Source organism: Tripterygium wilfordii, chromosome 1, assembly GCF_013401445.1.
Source record: "Tripterygium wilfordii isolate XIE 37 chromosome 1, ASM1340144v1, whole genome shotgun sequence".
In the NCBI taxonomy this organism is placed as follows: Eukaryota; Viridiplantae; Streptophyta; class Magnoliopsida; order Celastrales; family Celastraceae; genus Tripterygium; species Tripterygium wilfordii.
The window spans coordinates 597,630-615,471 of record NC_052232.1 but is presented as its reverse complement, the minus strand read 5'-3'; the positions used below and the strand labels follow the sequence as shown (position 1 = coordinate 615,471).

The 17,842-nt window shown below is 36.7% G+C and overlaps 1 protein-coding gene across 3 annotated transcripts; it reads left to right on the top strand.

The window, feature by feature from the left end:
- Positions 1-1,700: 1,700 nt before the first annotated feature.
- Positions 1,701-17,587, top strand: LOC120000228 (phospholipase D zeta 1). 3 transcript variants are annotated; one of them, XM_038848202.1, is made up of 21 exons: positions 1,701-2,243; positions 2,913-3,014; positions 3,225-3,340; positions 3,424-3,565; positions 5,194-5,364; positions 6,696-6,869; positions 7,527-7,769; positions 7,872-7,988; positions 9,304-9,443; positions 9,557-9,706; positions 10,203-10,359; positions 10,443-10,964; positions 12,382-12,492; positions 12,742-12,888; positions 12,973-13,170; positions 13,368-13,469; positions 15,394-15,525; positions 15,628-15,693; positions 16,579-16,640; positions 16,728-17,183; positions 17,276-17,587. In XM_038848202.1, exons 1-20 carry the CDS (start codon positions 1,989-1,991, stop codon positions 16,975-16,977), a joined length of 3,357 nt encoding a protein of 1,118 aa, XP_038704130.1. In that variant the 5' UTR covers positions 1,701-1,988; the 3' UTR covers positions 16,978-17,183; positions 17,276-17,587. The 3 variants fall into 3 exon arrangements, with proteins under 3 accessions (XP_038704130.1, XP_038704113.1, XP_038704122.1); XM_038848185.1 differs by having other exon boundaries at positions 16,579-17,183; XM_038848194.1 differs by lacking the exon at positions 17,276-17,587 and having other exon boundaries at positions 16,579-17,225.
- The last annotated feature ends 255 nt before the right edge of the window (positions 17,588-17,842 follow it).

Below are 17,842 nucleotides of genomic sequence, written 5' to 3'. Positions count from 1 at the left end.
GGAATACTTCATGTATTCTTTGCTCGAAAATTTTGTGTTTTGCACTGCTGTTGTTGAAAAGTGGGTAACCCTGAGTCAAATTTAATCACTGGTATTCTTCAGTACTTGAATGGTTGAGGCTGTTCTTTTTTGCCTTGTTATATAGGCAACCTTCTGGCTTTTGAAAATTATAGGTATTGCTTTTATTATTTTCTCACAAGATTTTCCGTCGCATCCGAATTACGCAGATAAGGCTTGCCCGTGTTTATTCACAGTCTCAATAGCCTTTTCTCTCTTGAAGTTGCCATTCAAACCCAACTGTGGGTGAGATTAGTAAGTTGCTATATAAACCAACCATCAGCGACCTTTTAGGTCAAAACGACAAAAAGGCCGCAAGCCTTGTGTTGCATTCTCTACGGTTCTTTCTTCTTGGAATAACATTTGATCTTCTTATCTATTTTGTATATTTTGAATGGGCTTGATTTATTTCATCTGGCCTCTTATGATTGTCGTTCGCTTTACACTAATTAATGATCCTCCGGTCAGCTGGTTGGTCTCTTTTCAGTATTTGGCGAAATTTGACACAGTTGACTTAATCTATGAGCAGTGTGACAAGTAAAGTTGGCCAATTGTTCCTGAACCCCAGCTCTACTGTGTGTAATGCTGAATGATTGGACCCATGAATTCTAAGTATTTTATATTGTTGGACAGATAATACTTGCTGTAACCAACGGCTCTTTTCAACTTTTAGTTTGAAATCCCATTCGAAGATTGTCCACTGTTCTGTCTTTATGGTGAAGTTGCTTTTGCAATCCTAGTTTAACAGCAGTGAAGTGCCTTGGTTGGAAATTTTGGCATTTGATGCAATATTATATGGTGGCACATAGAAAAATTATGCACGTACCGTGTTCGCCCTTTTGGTTTTCACTTTTTGTACGGCAAAAAGATTTTTTTCGACTTTCAATTATGGGGTGAGTTTCATTTTCATCCTTAAATTTTTTTTTCCTCTCATTTTTGTCCCTCAATTATTGCAAAGTATTATCTTCGTCCTTTAAGTGAGATTGGGGTTGAGAAATGCTTGCATGACACATTGGAGAAATTTGATCTGACCAATAATGAGATGTCACGTTAGATTTTTTAGTCGCCGGATTTATTCAAAGAATAAACTGGTTACTTTTTCATAGTTGGGGGACAAAAAAGGGAAGGAAAAAAGTTAAGGGATGAAAATGAAATCCGATCAATAGTTGAGAGATAAAAAATACCATTTATCCCTTTAATTTGGAATTAATAGGAGTACGGAAATAAAAATTAATCAAGTTGCTTGTGACAAATTCTGTTAGTGGAATTCGTTTGTATCTTTTTATTTCCTTCATTTTATGTTAAAAATCTTACGATCTCGATCTCTTTGAACTTCATATGATAGCATCTTCAGTGGTGCATTTCTCTTGGGTTCAAAAAGTTCTGAGTTCTGATCAGTTTACATTTTATGTGTGCGCCTTTACAACTCAAGTCGATTCAAATTGCATTGAGTTTTGATTTAATTTATCATATTATCAATTATCAATTTGAATTTTATGTGTGCGCCCTCTCCGCTCACGGCCCAAGTTTACGTGGACAAATTTGTATGTGCTTCAAAAAAATCTTCAATTTTTTTTTTATCATTTTATATTTTTAATCTTATTATATAATGCTCTTTTATTTTGTTCATAGGATTCACCGCAACTATTAAAATGTTGATCAAAACGTGCTCCGTTTCTAGAAGTTCGGACCATTCAGAACCCGCACTATGAAAACCAATTCAAACTTTCCAGATATGGCGTACCTGCATCATATCGTGTTTTGAAGGGCAAAACAATCAGTCCCTTCTCTGTGATCCTTGGATCCAGAAATCTCTTCCAAATCTGGCAATTAGATAATTTTCTTCTCTCGTCGTCTGGAAATACAAAGTTAGATACCAAAAATATTGTTGTTGATCGAAGATTTTCAAGAAATTGAATTGTACAGATAAAATGGCGTCGGAGCAGTTAGTGGCAAGCGGCGGTCCCCGATACATGCAGATGCAATCGGAGCAGTCGCCCTCGTTGTTGGCATCGCAGCCGTCGATGATGCAATCGCTCTTCTCGTTCACTCAGGGTTACGCGCCTGAGGCGAGTCGGATTTTCGACGAGTTACCGAAGGCCTCAATCGTCTCCGTCTCGAGACCAGACCCTAGCGATATCAGTCCCATGCTCCTCTCCTACACAATTGAAGTGCAATACAAACAGGCACGATCTCTATTTTCTATATATATGAAAGAAGTTTTTTCACTCATTTTTCTACTGACGTATAATCCCGTTGTTATGTGCTGAGATCTCTATTTGGTTGTTGAATTCGTATTTTGTTGGAGAGGTTAATGGAGATTGAAATTAGAGTGGAACTGATTTCTATTATTTGTTTTTGGCTCCGTTTGGATGCGGAGAAAGTGAAGGAAAAAGGAATTGAAGAATAATTATAAATGTGTATGCATTAATCATTTTTTTTGGTCAAATCGAGCATCCTTTTCATTTAAACTTCTATCCCACCAGCACCAATAGTCATGTCTTCGAGCAACAAATAGGTATGGAGGAATACTTTTTTTCGAATATCTTATATGGGCTATTTCACCCTCTTCAAGCAACACATTACTTTTAAATATTAACTATATATTGAAGGGGCGTTTGGTTGCTGGAACATTCACGTGTCTTCTATTTACATTTCTGAAGCTGAGTTGATATGTAATGTAATGGAAACGTCTAGTTCACTAGCATAAATTTTGTGATAATATTTTTCTATATTATTGTTTTAAAATCATTACAATTATATGATTCTACAAGCTGTTTGGTGCATTGAAAAATCATTCTATTGGTGATGGTACTTCTGTGTTCATCTACTAATTTGGCATTGACTTTCTCCAGTTCAAGTGGCAATTAACAAAGAAAGCTGCCCAAGTTTTCTATTTGCACTTTGCTTTGAAGAAGCGTGCATTTATTCAGGAAATTCACGAGAAGCAAGAACAGGTACGTGAAGGAAAATTGTATGACTTAAGTTTATAGTTTCTGCTTCTTTCTTTATCTGTATTCTTCTGTTCAAACATTTGATGCGGATATGTTAAACTGTAAGATTTTGTCAATATAAGCACTTTGCTCTCTGATGTTCTGCTATCATTTACCTCATGTATGGGAAAGTGTGGGATTTGATGTATTTCTTATTGAAACATAATATCAAAGGTTAAAGAATGGCTTCAAAATCTAGGAATAGGAGATCACGCGCCTACAGTGCATGATGATTATGATCCTGATGACGATGCTGTTCCCTTAACTCATGATGGAAGTTTCAAAAATAGGTGACCTACTGCTACATGCTTCATTTTATGCCCCTTTCCGCCCTAATTGTTGTAGTTCTTACCTGTGAGTTTTTCTTGTTTAGAGATGTTCCCTCAAGTGCTGCTTTACCTGTTATACGTCCAGCCCTGGGAAGGCAGCACTCCATTTCAGACAGAGCAAAGGTTGCCATGCAAGAATATTTGAACCACTTCCTAGGAAACATGGATATTGTTAACTCCCGAGAGGTATTAAATATTAATCAGCTCTTACTCTTACTCTTGTATATCTTGTGCGAGTCCGCAGATGTTTGCACGTGTGCAGATGTGTGCATATTTTATCGAGCCTGGTACATTCTTGTAGTTATATGTTTCACATATATAGGCTCTTGAGCTCAAGTTTCTTTGCCCATTATATCTTGGGTAATTGCACAATTGTGAGCAGCAGAAATCATCTATCATGTAAGAATAGTAAGAGAGGAGCCATCTCACTTAAAACTATGTTAGTTGCCAACTCACCTCGTCTTGCATTTGTCGTGTGTTGGTTATTAATAACAAAAACCAAACAAAAACTTTTGACAATTTAAAGTTGGTTTGGCTTGCTTCCGTGTCATTTCAAGGTTTGTAAGTTTCCATTTGCAAATAATCAGTGTGATGCAAATTTTAAACTTATTTTGTAAATTGTTGCTAAGCTGTGTGACCAGGATGTCCAGTTTAGCCAAATGCTTTGCACCCTAACCAGTTCGTACTTCATGCAACAATTCTACACTTTCTTACTCGCTTGGCAACTACCTTGACTCTCCACTTTTCTGATTATCTTACCCCAGGCTTTTACTTCTATATGTTATCTTATTTATTTATTTTTTTCCCTTCTCTTGCCGTTCTCATCGAACTACAGCGCCACATGATAATAACTCCCTTGATGTATCACTTTCTGGTTCAGGCTTGATGCTTGGAAAGACTATATATCATTCTAATTTGATGAAAATCCTGTGAATTCTTGCAATGAAGAGAAATATTAGTCACAAGGATTTATGGAAAATAACTGGTTTAACTCAATGAGAGCTAGTGCATAACAAAACTGTTGTAGATATAGAATTTCTAGGTACGAGAGTAATGCTGTGTACATCTTGCACTTTCGTGACCCTGCCCTCACTATGAAAGCCTTGTGCTGGAGAGTTGTTTAACCTAAAAAAAGAACAACTAGAATGCATAAGAATCTATTTTAACCCTATCATAATCATCATGATCAGCATCATCATTATTGCTGCCTTATTTCCATACATTTTGAGGCTGTTACTAGATTACATTAAAAAAATTAGTTGCAATCTACAAGGTATTTTCCTTTGCCATTCATTCCAATCTGACTGCCGTTTCAATTAATCCTTTAGTTTTAATTCTTTCCATCCATGTTTTTTGGCCTACTTCTTCTCTTTTTAACATCTTCTACACGAATTTTGTGAACCTTCTGCACTAGAACACCTACATTTGTATGATTTACTTTCTCGGACTATCTTAACATTAACTTCTTTAACCCTAAGGCCTAAACTAATAGGAACTGGGAAAACTAAACAAAACTCTTAAAATATTTGGAAAAAAAGAAGCAAAACATAAACTGATATAATTGCACCAATTGCATTGGAATTTGGAGGTAATAAAAAATTTATTCAAACCTCATTTTATTTTTCCGCACCACTTTTGGTGAAATTTTCAGTGAATGGTTTGAAATGCTCTTGGTCATACTGAACTCTTGTTTCAGCAATCCTGAAAGTTCCCGAGCTCATAGTTCAGAAATGGTGGAATTTGGATTTTGTTTGTGAATTTTATTGATATAAATTGTTGCCCTTACCAATATCACAAGTTATTCTATACTGTAGGTTTGCAAGTTTTTGGAGGTTTCTAAGTTGTCGTTTTCACCAGAGTATGGCCCTAAGCTAAAGGAAGATTACGTAATGGTGAAGCATCTACCAAAAATTCCAAGAAGTGATGATTCTAGGAGATGTTGTGCATGCCATTGGTTCAGCTGTTGTAATGACAACTGGCAGAAGGTATTGCAGCCCATTCTTGAGATTGACTGTGATTGCTGTATGTGACTCAATCACTCAAAGAACACAAAATGTCTAACAGCCATTTTAATTATAGTTTGGTCCAAACCAATTCATATTTTCTATCTGCTTATTTAAGATGTACTCTTAGCTTGATTATCACCTTAGGGTCATTGCAACTGTCTGTCATCATTGTATGGTTTGCTATACTATTCTGCAAAAATATCATAAACTAGTTTTTCAAATGAATTTTAGTCTAGCTTCTACTAGTGGTGGCTGCTATGGTGCTTTCACGAGGAATCATACTGTGAAGGCACTTTAGCAGCACCCTTACATATTACAAATGTTGCTTAACGAGATTGAATTCTAGATAAGTGTTAATATGCATATGGAATATATTGACATTTTGTTTCAAAAAATGTTGGTGAAAGTTTCAGGGGGACAGGAAGTAAAGTCCATAAGATAATTTTTGAAATGGGGTAATGCGATTCATTATCTTCTTCTTGAGACTAATTGCGGTTGGAAAAACTGAGTTTGTAATTGGGTGATGATGTACTTCTATATTTCCAAAGCAGGCCACTGCATACAAGAGCTTTTAGGTACCCGATCTGTTTTTGAGTGTCTACTGAACCTTACCTTTACCGTTGAAATATTCCTGGACTCTAGGTTCCTCACCAAAGCACATAGTTCCAAAGCAGGCCTCTGCATACAATAGCTTTTAGGTCCCTGATCTGTTTGAGTATCTGCTGAACTTTAGCTTAACCGTTGTAATATTCCTGGGATCTAGGTTTCTCACCAAAACACAAATCCTCTCTCTCCTCACTCCTCCTCCACCCTCTTCCCCAGCCTCCCTTTTTTAATTTTTATTTTGGTAGATCTTCCCCCCGTCTCATCATTTCTTCTTTGCTAGTATTCTTCAAGAATTACTGGACCTTTTAAATTCTAATTATCAGATTCACTAATGAACGTGGGTCAAATCTATGATTCTCATGTGAATTAAAAACTTATACCTTGTGGAATACCATTTTTACACCCATTACCCCATTACCCCATTTAAGTTCTCAGTGCATTGGAGGGGCATCATCCTGGTAACTTATTACTTCCAGCTTGCGGTTCTATCATCGTGGAACAATTTCCTAGTCACTCTTTCCTTTTTTTTTCTGTTCATCAGTGAAAGAATGAAAGATTTTTGGGACTTATAAATTTCATTTGAATATCTTATGTTTGATGTTTTGAACTAACCAGAGTAGATCATAAGTTATACTTTCTTCTGCAATATTTTTGAAATTTTGTGATGCTGAACCATCATGATACCCTCATTTTCTAATTTGCAGGTGTGGGCTGTGTTAAAACCAGGATTCTTGGCCTTGTTGGGAGATCCCTTTGATACGAAACCTTTAGACATAATTGTTTTTGATGTGCTACCAGCTTCAGATGGGAATGATGAAGGCCGAGTGTCATTAGCTGTAGAAATAAAGGAACACAATCCTTTGCGTCATTCATTTAAAGTAAGAACCTTAACAAATGTTTATTTTGGGAACTGCCATTATGTACTATTTCTACTGGCTTGAGTCCTGGAACCAAATCTCATTTTGTGGAATTGATGAAATTTGAAGAATATCGAATTTTAGATTTATGGTTTATTTGGGATGATATAGAGTTTCTTTTTTAGTCAGGTAGTCAGGTTTATGCCTGATTTTATGTTTCTTTGAGTCAAGAAAAGCAACGAGTCAGTTTTATTTAATTTTTTGAAGTAGGTAAATCAGATAAGCATTGTCTATTTATCATACCGTCGCCATTGATCATATCTGGCAATAATTTGAACTCTGTATGAAGCATGCAGTTATAACCTCATCTTTTGCTGGCCACTTTGGTTGAGTGACAGCAGTTTATCGAGGACATGGAGAATGAGATTATATATTTATATATTCCTTTGTAAACTCTCTTTGAAGATTCTAATCTTTCATATGAGCAAAGTGAGATCTGGGCTTTTGCCTCCTTTCTGCCACTTAAGAGTTTGAGACTAAGTTCTGATTGGTGAGGATATTATTTGAACCTTATATTGATTATTTGAACTAGTCAATTGGTTTGTGAATGCTTTTAATTATATCTGAAGATTATTCAGAATAACTTCCTTACTAACAGATAACTTACGATCTCAAAAGGTGACATGTGGAAATCGGAGCATAAACTTAAGAGCAAAGACTAATGCTAAAGTTAAAGATTGGGTTGCATCAATTAATGATGCTGGGCTTAGGCCTCCTGAGGGCTGGTGTCATCCTCATCGTTTTGGCTCTTTTGCTCCTCTGAGAGGTTTGACTGAAGATGGTAGTCAGGCTCAGTGGTTCATAGATGGTAGGGCAGCATTTGAAGCGATTTCTTCATCAATTGAGGATGCTAAATCAGAGGTGTTTCCCATCGAGCTTCAGCAACCAGAATTCACTCCTAGCCCCTCTTAATCACGTCACCTTACTTTAAGGCATTTTCTGAATGGATGAAATTTTTTGCAGGTATTCATTTGTGGATGGTGGCTGTGCCCAGAACTATACCTTCGTCGTCCTTTTCATGCTAATGCCGCTTCTCGGCTTGATGCTTTACTGGAAGCCAAAGCTAAGCAAGGGGTTCAGGTACCTTTGAGTTTGTTATATTATAGCCTTTGTTGCATCAAAAAAAAAATATATTATAGCCTTTGTGTCTATAACAAAAATGATGATGCTGATGAGGGTACCTTTGAGTTTGTTATATTATAGCCTTTGTGTCTATGACAAAAATGATGATGCTGATGAGATGAAGACATTTTTTTAGAATATGGGTGCAAGTGTTTTACAGGCGAACATGTGGCCTAGTAGTAGAGTTGCATGGGTGCAACCTAGAGGTCACAAGTTCAACTCTTGGAAACAGTCTCTCCACATATTAATATGTGGGGGTAAGGTCTGTGTACATCTTTTCTTTCCCCGACCTCGGCCACTACGGGAGGCTTGTGCACGGGACTTGTTTACTTTTTTACCTTATGGGTGCAAGTGTCTTGATACTTTTATCATTGATGTTATAGCATGTATATGGTCATGATGCATGGAAATGGATTTTTCGATTCCCAAATGTATTCTATTCTTGATGGCTCAATGGGAATGAATCTTTTGGGGGAAAAAGTTATTGAAAGCATTGGCAACTGTTGAAAGATATGGATGGAAGTTATAAGATTTGGACCCTATAGGATTAGTTGAGAGTGTAGCTTATGATAGGAATAAATGATGAAGATGAATTCATGTGGCGGATTTTCTTTGAGTTCTAACTTCTCATATGTTTTCAAGTAGCTAACTTGAACATACTTATCGAAAAAAGAAGACGACTAGAACATGTTGGGGATAAAGGCTTTGATGATGATTGGCAAGTATTTTGCAATTCAAAACATGATTAATTTTTAAGTATGTCCTAATTGTTGTTTTGAAGATGTGCTGGTGGGCCAACCATGTCTTTTATTTATAAGTTTACTAATTTGAATCTTGAGAATTGCACTATGCTTGCATATGCCGATTACGAGTTGAGAATGAAATACTTTTCTAGTCATGTTAACCCATTTTCTTTTACTTCTGACTTCATGATACTTGTGTTGTTTGACTAAATCTTAATGGGCTCTGTAAAATTAGTGGAGAGTATAGCTCTATATATGAATGAATAGAAAAAGAGAATTCAGCTAGTGGAGTCGCATTGATTTCTCTTATGGATTCATGTAGCCTACCCCAAACTGTTTAGAACAAACGCTTCAATGACAACGATGGCAATGATGCTCTTAAAAAAAATCTAATGTAATATGTAACTTTTAATAGTCCCATTAAATGATTCAATAAATCATGGTTTTATTTGGATTCAGACAGCAGAAATGCTTTTCCATCTGTTTTGGCCAATTTCAATGTGTTAGTGTACTGTTTCTTATGAATGCAGATATACATTCTTATTTACAAAGAGGTTGCTCTTGCTTTAAAAATCAATAGTGTTTATAGCAAGAGAAAGCTCCTCAGCATTCATGAGAACGTGAGGGTACTGCGCTATCCTGACCACTTTTCCAGTGGTGTTTACCTATGGTATGCAGATCTTGGAAGCTTCTATAGTGTTTTTCTTTTTAAAGTTTTTTGAAGGAAATCGTCATGGTTTTTTATTTTCCTTTCTGTTTCTGATACCTATTTTGATTATATAGGTCGCACCATGAAAAACTTGTGATTGTTGATCACCAGATTTGCTTTATTGGAGGACTGGACTTATGTTTTGGCCGCTATGATACGCCTGAACACAAAGTTGGTGATTGTCCACCTCTGGTATGGCCTGGAAAGGACTATTATAACCCAAGGTGAGTTAATCATTTCCACTACATCGACAGCTTTTTCAAACATTTACTGGAGTTTGGTGGAAGTTTAATAATGATAACGGGTTTACTTTTTATTACATTTGTATTTGAACTCTTCTCAGATATGTTGCCAGTGATCCATATCTGTGCAATTACAGATTCTTTTACACAGACAGTGGATACCTGTTCCTTCTTCAAAAAACTACCCTGTTATATTCTAATTCTAAAGTTAACTAGTGGAACTTGGGAAGAAGCATCATAGAACTTTGGTAGTGTCCTCTAAGTTCAGATAGTATGGGTTAAGTAAAGAAAGCACTTCATTTTAAATGATTGAGAGTTGAAAGTTTTGTACTAATTAGTGTGGCGCTCAATTGGTAGACAGCTTTATCTGGTTCAGTTCTTTTGCTGGTGTTAAAACTTCCTGTGGTATTGTGGTTCATGATTTTATTGCAGTTGCTAGGCAGACCGTTGATACATTTTTCCAACATTTCTTTATCAGGGAATCAGAACCTAATTCATGGGAGGATGTCATGAAAGATGAGCTGGATCGGGGAAAATACCCTCGAATGCCTTGGCATGATGTCCATTGTGCCCTTTGGGGACCACCTTGTCGTGATGTAGCGAGGCACTTTGTTCAGCGCTGGAACTACGCAAAGGTCAAGTTTTTGGCATAATGGCTATACTTTTGCAAAAAAATTGTCGGGACCTGGTAGTTTGACATTCAAATGCATTCTTACAGAGAAATAAGGCTCCATATGAAGAAGCAATTCCGCTGCTTATGCCCCAACAGCACATGGTTATCCCACATTATATGGGAAGAAGCAGAGAGATTGACATTGAGTCTGAGTCTGAGTCCAAGTATGTGGAAGAGAATTTTCGAGAATTAAAAAGACAGGATTCCTTTTCCTCTAGATCGTCTTTACAAGATATCCCATTGCTTTTGCCTCAAGAGGCTGAGGGGCTGGATGGTTCCACTGGAAACACCAAATTAAACGAGTTGCATTCTATGACAAGCAGAAACCATCCTTTCTCTAACCGGAAATCCAAGAGCAAACCAGGGGTTCCAGATATGCCATTGAAGAGCTTTGTAGATGACCTTGATGCGTTGGATAATCATGGAAATGTGTCTTCTGATTTACTAGCACAGCCTGGCAATGAAACTTCAGATTTAGAATGGTGGGAAACACAAGAGCGTGGTGATCAGATTGGTTCTGCAGATGAAATTGGGGAAGTTGGTCCACGTATTTCTTGCCGCTGTCAGGTGGGTTGTAACACTTGATACCTATTTAATTCCTTATGTTTTGGACAAAATGTCAGCATTAAATTTCAACTTATTTGACGAGTAACTAAGTTCCATTACTTTCTTTTACGTCTTGCATACCAATTGAAAGATTCTGATTTGTTTCTGTTAGAATATGTATAAATGATGTGAAATGCCCAAACCCAACAAGTTAACTTATTAGGTTGAATGGCAAATAACTAATCATAACATGGTATCGGAGTGGAAGTTCTTGGGTTCAAACCTTAGCTTCCACAATTTAAACCCCCCATTTATTGTTGCCCCTAGTGAGGGCCTTGTGTGAGAGTAGCCCTGGTGTTGGGCCTCGTTTGTTGTGCACATTTTGGGCCATGTTGTTTAGCCCACACACGAGGGGGAGTGTTAGAATATGTATTAGTAATGTGAAATGCCTCAACCCAACAAGTTAACTTATTGGGTTGAACGGCAAAGTAACTAATCTTAACGGTTTCTTTTCCTTCCCTTGATAAAACAGTTAATTAAGTTGAACAACTGAATAATTTGAAACCATTAAACTTATTTACGCAACTAGAGAGGATGTTCAACATATGTAAAAGCTGTCAAAAGTTATTGGTTTTCTTCGGTAATCTTTGCTTTTGAAATGCAAATAGATCAATGAACATCATAGTATACTTTCATTTAGTTAGCATTCTAGTTTTGGCTTTATTTGGTGTAGTCTGTGGTCTTGTTACTTATAGACTTACAGTGATGTCACTCAACTGTCAATTTGATGTCACTCAACTGTCAATGCATTCTGTGGCCTGTTAATTACAGTTACCCTAGCAGCCAACTGTGCTACAGCGTTGTCGATTTATTTTTTGTAGTATTGCAGTTACAGTTAATCAGTAATTCACCTATCCCTTTTTGCTACTATGGACTTGTCCTTTACATTAGGCCTCAGGAGTCAGGACCCTACTTCCTTTTGCTTATTGCATGGCACTTCAGATGTTTCCAATTTTTTGTACCAATATTTTGTGAGCTGCTCAAATATTGAGTTTTTATATGCTTTTTAGGCTTTAGAGTGTACTATTAGTTCCTTAAAGCATCAATATTCTGGATGATTTCTGTTTACATGCTGTGAACAATTTCTGATTGACTGAAGTTATTCAGGTGTTCTGGAGTTTTAGTTTCAGAAAATAAAATTCCATTTTTCCATTTTGTAGCTGTATTTAGATGCTCTTGAAGCTCATTCTGGAAGTTCATCTGGGCAAGATGAGCATTTCCTGCACAAGAGACAGTTGCAATCTGCTTGATGCTTTTATCTGTGTGGTTCATTTTTATAATGAAAGTGCTGAAGCATTTCTTCCTGTTTTTCGTTTTGCGTTGTTGCACCTTCATTGTAATTGTATCATATATCTCACCTTTGACCTCATATTTTCAGATTATTAGGAGTGTCAGTCAGTGGTCTGCAGGAACAAGCCAAACTGAAGAGAGCATTCACTGTGCTTATTGTTCTCTCATTGAGAGAGCCGAACACTTCATCTATATTGAGGTATAAATTTTTGGACTTTGAACTCCTGTATGGTGCATTTAATGACATGTATGTTCTATAATGAAGCTCAAATGTTTTTGATGATCATGTTATGTTGATGGGCTTGAGGATCCTTTTTCTTGTAGGGCACTATAATTTGATTAAAACAGCCCGATGAATGAATTCTTTTTTTCATAGGGCATGTGGTTTGTTTTATTTTGTGATTCATTTTCCTGACATTCGTTTGGTTCTCTGGTGTTTTGTTCCTAGAACCAATTTTTTATATCAGGTCTCTCAGGGGATGAGATTATTCGGAATCGTGTGTTAGAAGCATTATTCCGACGTATTATACGAGCTTACAATGACAAGAAGTGTTTCAGGGTTATTATTATTATACCTTTGCTGCCTGGTTTCCAGGTCCTGAATCTCAATGAATAATCCTTTTCTAAGTTATTATTTTTATGTTACATATATTAAATTGTTTAATTGTAATTGTAACAGGGAGGTCTGGATGATGGCGGTGCAGCATCTGTGAGAGCCATAATGCACTGGCAGCATCGAACCATCTGCAGAGGACAGAATTCGATCCTGCATAATCTTTATGATATTCTTGGTCCCAAAACTCATGATTACATATCTTTCTATGGTCTGAGAGCATATGACAAACTTTCTGATGGTGGTCCTGTTGCGACCAGCCAGGTATTATCTTGCTTATCGTATGTATATGTGTGTGTGTGCGTGTGTACGGTCGCACACGCCTGCACATACCTGTGATTATCTTCTTCATGGTTCATTAAGTGCTATTTATGGGTGTTTTTCACCGCATAACTTTTTCAAAAGTTTAGCGTTCCCTCAGATGCTTGGCAATTCAATTAATATATCTGCTATTTCTGCAGGTGTATGTGCATAGTAAAGTCATGATAATTGATGACACTGTAGCCTTGATTGGTTCAGCTAATATTAATGACCGGAGTTTGCTTGGTTCAAGAGATTCTGAGGTATTGGATGATTTAGTATTTTTTTATATTACCATAATTTCTTTCATGATGTATGTTTTAACCTTGATGCTACTGCCTGCATCTCTTTCTTTCACTCATGGAACAAAAAACGATCATGGTTTGGAAATTTGAATATCAGCCTTAGTTCAGACAGAGTTCTATGCCTTGTTATGTGTGACTTTTGTGCTTATGCATCTTGTCAAGGCCTTTATTCAAATATTTTGGGTTCAACTACATAAAACATAATTCCATAAGAGAAATTAGTTGGAATAGACTACAAGGGCTCTCCTACATTGTTCATTCCAATGTAAAGCAACACTCTGCACTTATCCTTCAGAGGTCATGTCATGTCTTGTCACTTCTGTCCATATATTTGTTGTCCTCTCTATTCTCTTTTCAGTATGTCCTACATTGAAAGTGATGAGTAAGGACATGGACTTCAAAGGATTAGTCAAGAATGTAGTTTTAGATAGGAGTAGATGGTGAGGTGGATTCATACAATTGATTCTCGCCAATTTCTCATATAGATTCATGTAGCCGCCCACAACAATTTTTGGAATAAAGGAGTTGATATGATGATGTTGTGGTGATTGTCATGGGACTTTCAATCAGTTTATTAATTTTCTTGGTGCTGAAAAGGTTCCTAATGGCTTTGATATTTTATTTTATGTTTATGATTTTATTAAGATTAGTTACTATGTCATTGAACACAATAAGTTAACTTGTTGGGTTGGGGGCATTTCACATCATATTGTAACATTCGCTCTTACTTGTGGGCTGGATAGTCCAACGGCTCAACATGTGCACAACAAACGAGGCTAACACTAGGGCTACTCCCCACACACAAGGGCCCACACTTGGGGCAAAACCAATAGAGGTTTAAATTGCGGAAGCTAATGTTTGAACTCAAGACCTCCTGTTCCGATATCATGTTAAGATTAGTTATATGTCATTCAACCCAATAAATTAACTTGTTGGGTTGGGGGCATTTCACATTATTTATACATATTCTACCCAATTTGCTTGTGATATTGTTTTCAGTTTTTTTATTTACCCACCTTGAGTGAGTGGGGTCCCATTTTAGTTGGTGCAGGTCTTTTCTGGTTGGTAGTCAGCATCTTATTTCCTTTCCCTTTTATATTTCTCCCCTTATATTGTCCTTCAATTTCCCAATGGTTATGTCTGGTAGTGTCCGTTTGATGTTTTGTACGTCTAAAGAAATGAGACTGCTAGAATGCATATAAAAGATGTGAAATGCCCCAACCCAACAAGTTAACTTATTGGGTTGGATGGTAAAGTAACTAAATCTTAACATGGTATCGGATCAGGAGGTCTTGGGTTCAATTCTTTGCTTCTGCAATTTAAACCAGTTGTTGCCTCAAGTGTAGGCCTTTGTGTGTGTTTGTTGTTGCCTCAAGTGCGAACCTTTGTGTGAGTAGCCCTAGTGTTGGGTCTCGTTTATTGTGCACATATTGGGCGGTCAGATTGTCCAACCCACACATGAGGGGAAGTGTTAGAATATATACAAAAGATGTGAAATGCCCCAAAATGGTGAAGTAACTAATCTTAACGTAGACGAATCAATTGTGGCTTTAGGATATACACTTCCTTCTTGCTTTGTAGCAGTATTTTTTGCCTTTTTATTCGCTGCTGGCGGACTTCATTGAAAATATAGTGACAATGATACTATATTATATAGTTGGATCATCCAAATTTTGAATGGAAGGACATTACTTTGTACGAATATGCATTCTATTGAGGCCCTTACATTAGTTTGTAAATGGTAATAGTTTCGTGCTGTACGTCGACTAGATTTTTACCTCTCTTTTGCACTACTTATTATGACATGCACCTCAATCCATGTGTATATCAATAATATCTATGAATGAAGTTTCTTTTATTTGTCGCCAAATCACTGTTTCAGATATGTGTCCTTATTGAAGACAAAGAGTTCGTTGATTCATCCATGGGAGGAAATCCATGGAAGGCTGGAAGATTTTCTTTGAGTCTTCGCATCTCACTATGGTCTGAACACCTTGGTCTTCGGGCAGGAGAGGTTAGTAAGTATAACTGTAAAGAATTTGAAAGCTAAACAGATAGTATGAATAAAATATCTTTTAGCAGCTCTGCTTTCAGTTAACATAACTTTCTTTTTCAGATCAATCAAATAGTTGACCCGGTTATTGATTCAACTTATAAAGATATATGGATGTCCACAGCAAAGGTAGAAACGACCAATACATTACTATTCATATCAGACTAATTTCACTTCGCAATTTACAATTTCTTTTTCTTTTCTTCAAAAAAAAAAAAAAAGGCAATAAAAATGTGGATTCAAGAAGAAAAAAAAGATGAGTTGCAGGTGCCTTGGAGATGAGTAGGGGGTTTACTTTTAAAATCTTAACCTTTTAGTGGGGTCTTTACTTTTGATCTTTGGAAGAGGGACAGGAAGGATGTTGTGTGTGGAAGAATGCACTTGATCAGATTTTACTGAATGGAGCGATTTATTCCAATTTCCAATTTGCCAGCATGTTTCAAGAGGAGGAGGGTTAGGGTGGCATTGTATGTCCCTCAAAATGGTGAACTTGATAAAGTTTTACCCTCTACTGGAAGATGAGCAGTTATTGTTTGCATTTAGGGCTGAGTGCTTGGTAAAGTTGCTTCAGTATGATTTCAACATCGTAGTTTCAAATCACAAAGACAATTTCAATGCTGAAGACTATAATATTTGTTCTTCATTGTCCCTGCAAATGCAATAGAGGGATTTCGATACTGTGATATTTCTCTTAACCTTAAGCTTTAGGAAATTGGAAGGATTCTTAAGTGAGATGGGAAAAAGGTTTTTTTTCGGAAAATAGAAATTGAGCATGGATAGTATATCTCTGCTCATTACAGTTAGCACGTTTTTGATGAAAGGAGGATGTACATCAGCTTTGATAAACATATATATATTTTGTTTTTATTTGTATGTGTGCATGTGGCATGTTTATCAGCTAATTGTAGGGTTGAGTTATGTGCGCAATTTTTTCACATTTGCATTTAGAATATGAGGCTTTTTCTACATTTGAATTTAGAATAAGATTGATGTTTATCATTGTTTCTTTGACAGACGAATACAACGATCTACCAGGATGTTTTTTCTTGTGTGCCTAATGATCTTATACATTCCAGGTATGATGCATTTCATTTCCTTTTTTTCCCCCTACTTTTCCCCTTGCGCAAGGAAATCGTCTTACATTTTCATATTACTACTTGCAGAGCTGCAATCAGACAAAGCTCGACCTTTTGGAAGGAGAAACTTGGGTACACAACTATCGACATAGGAATAGCCCCTGTAAAGCTAGAGTCCTATCAAAATGGGGACATCAAAAGATCTGATCCGTTGGAAAGATTACAGTCAGTGCGCGGACATCTTGTTTCTTTCCCACTGGATTTCATGTGCAAGGAAGATTTAAGGCCCGTATTTAACGAAAGTGAATATTATGCATCTCCTCATGTTTTTCATTAATTTGTGGAGGGCACTTGAAGTTGCTCTTAATTGAATTCTTCCCAGCTCATATGGTTCATAAATTATACGGCAAGTTTTGTAGAACTTTTCCCTCTTTTTTCCATGAGGGAAATCTGCACAGGAGAGAGCGAGTGAAGAAGGAGAGAGCGCTCGTATATAATAGGGCAAATGACGAATCAGTCGTTTGAAATTAACCAATATACACTGTAATTTTACTTTCCTCTATTCAATTGATTACTTCTCTCTCATTCTTTTCATGTAACTTAAACTGCTTCCTTACATCTCTTTTACCTCCCAGAAATTCATCTTCCACTTGGAATACTCTTTGCGATTCATTTTCTTTACTGGATCATGGATTGAGGCCTGGTGGTTGCTCTGATTGTCTTTCACATGTGGCGTAGTCATGAACCTAACGACAGGTTGGTAAGCAGAAAATTGATTTTGTTGTAGTGGTGGAACCATGGGCATGATATTTGACTTCACTGTAAGTTGTGGAGAATGAAGATATATAATCATATATGTTAATCGTAAATACTTTCTATTGGCTACATGGTACTTCAAGAAAATGTAAAGCTATGTGAAATATCAGTCACTTGTGTGTTTTGATGTATCTTTTGAGAACACACATGTATTTATGTGTAGTTGAATGACACAAGTCCCATATAAGACTTTTGCAGTAGCACACATGCCTTAACAATGGATCAATGGTCCCAGTTTTAAACGTGTACCTACAAGGAACATGGACTCTTGGGGGACTGTATTTTAAAAAAAATTAACTTGTATATTGATTTTAATATTTGTTAATTTAACGGGTTAGTTGTGTGATAGCCTAGTGGTGAATTTGTTTGGGATCAAACTATATGAA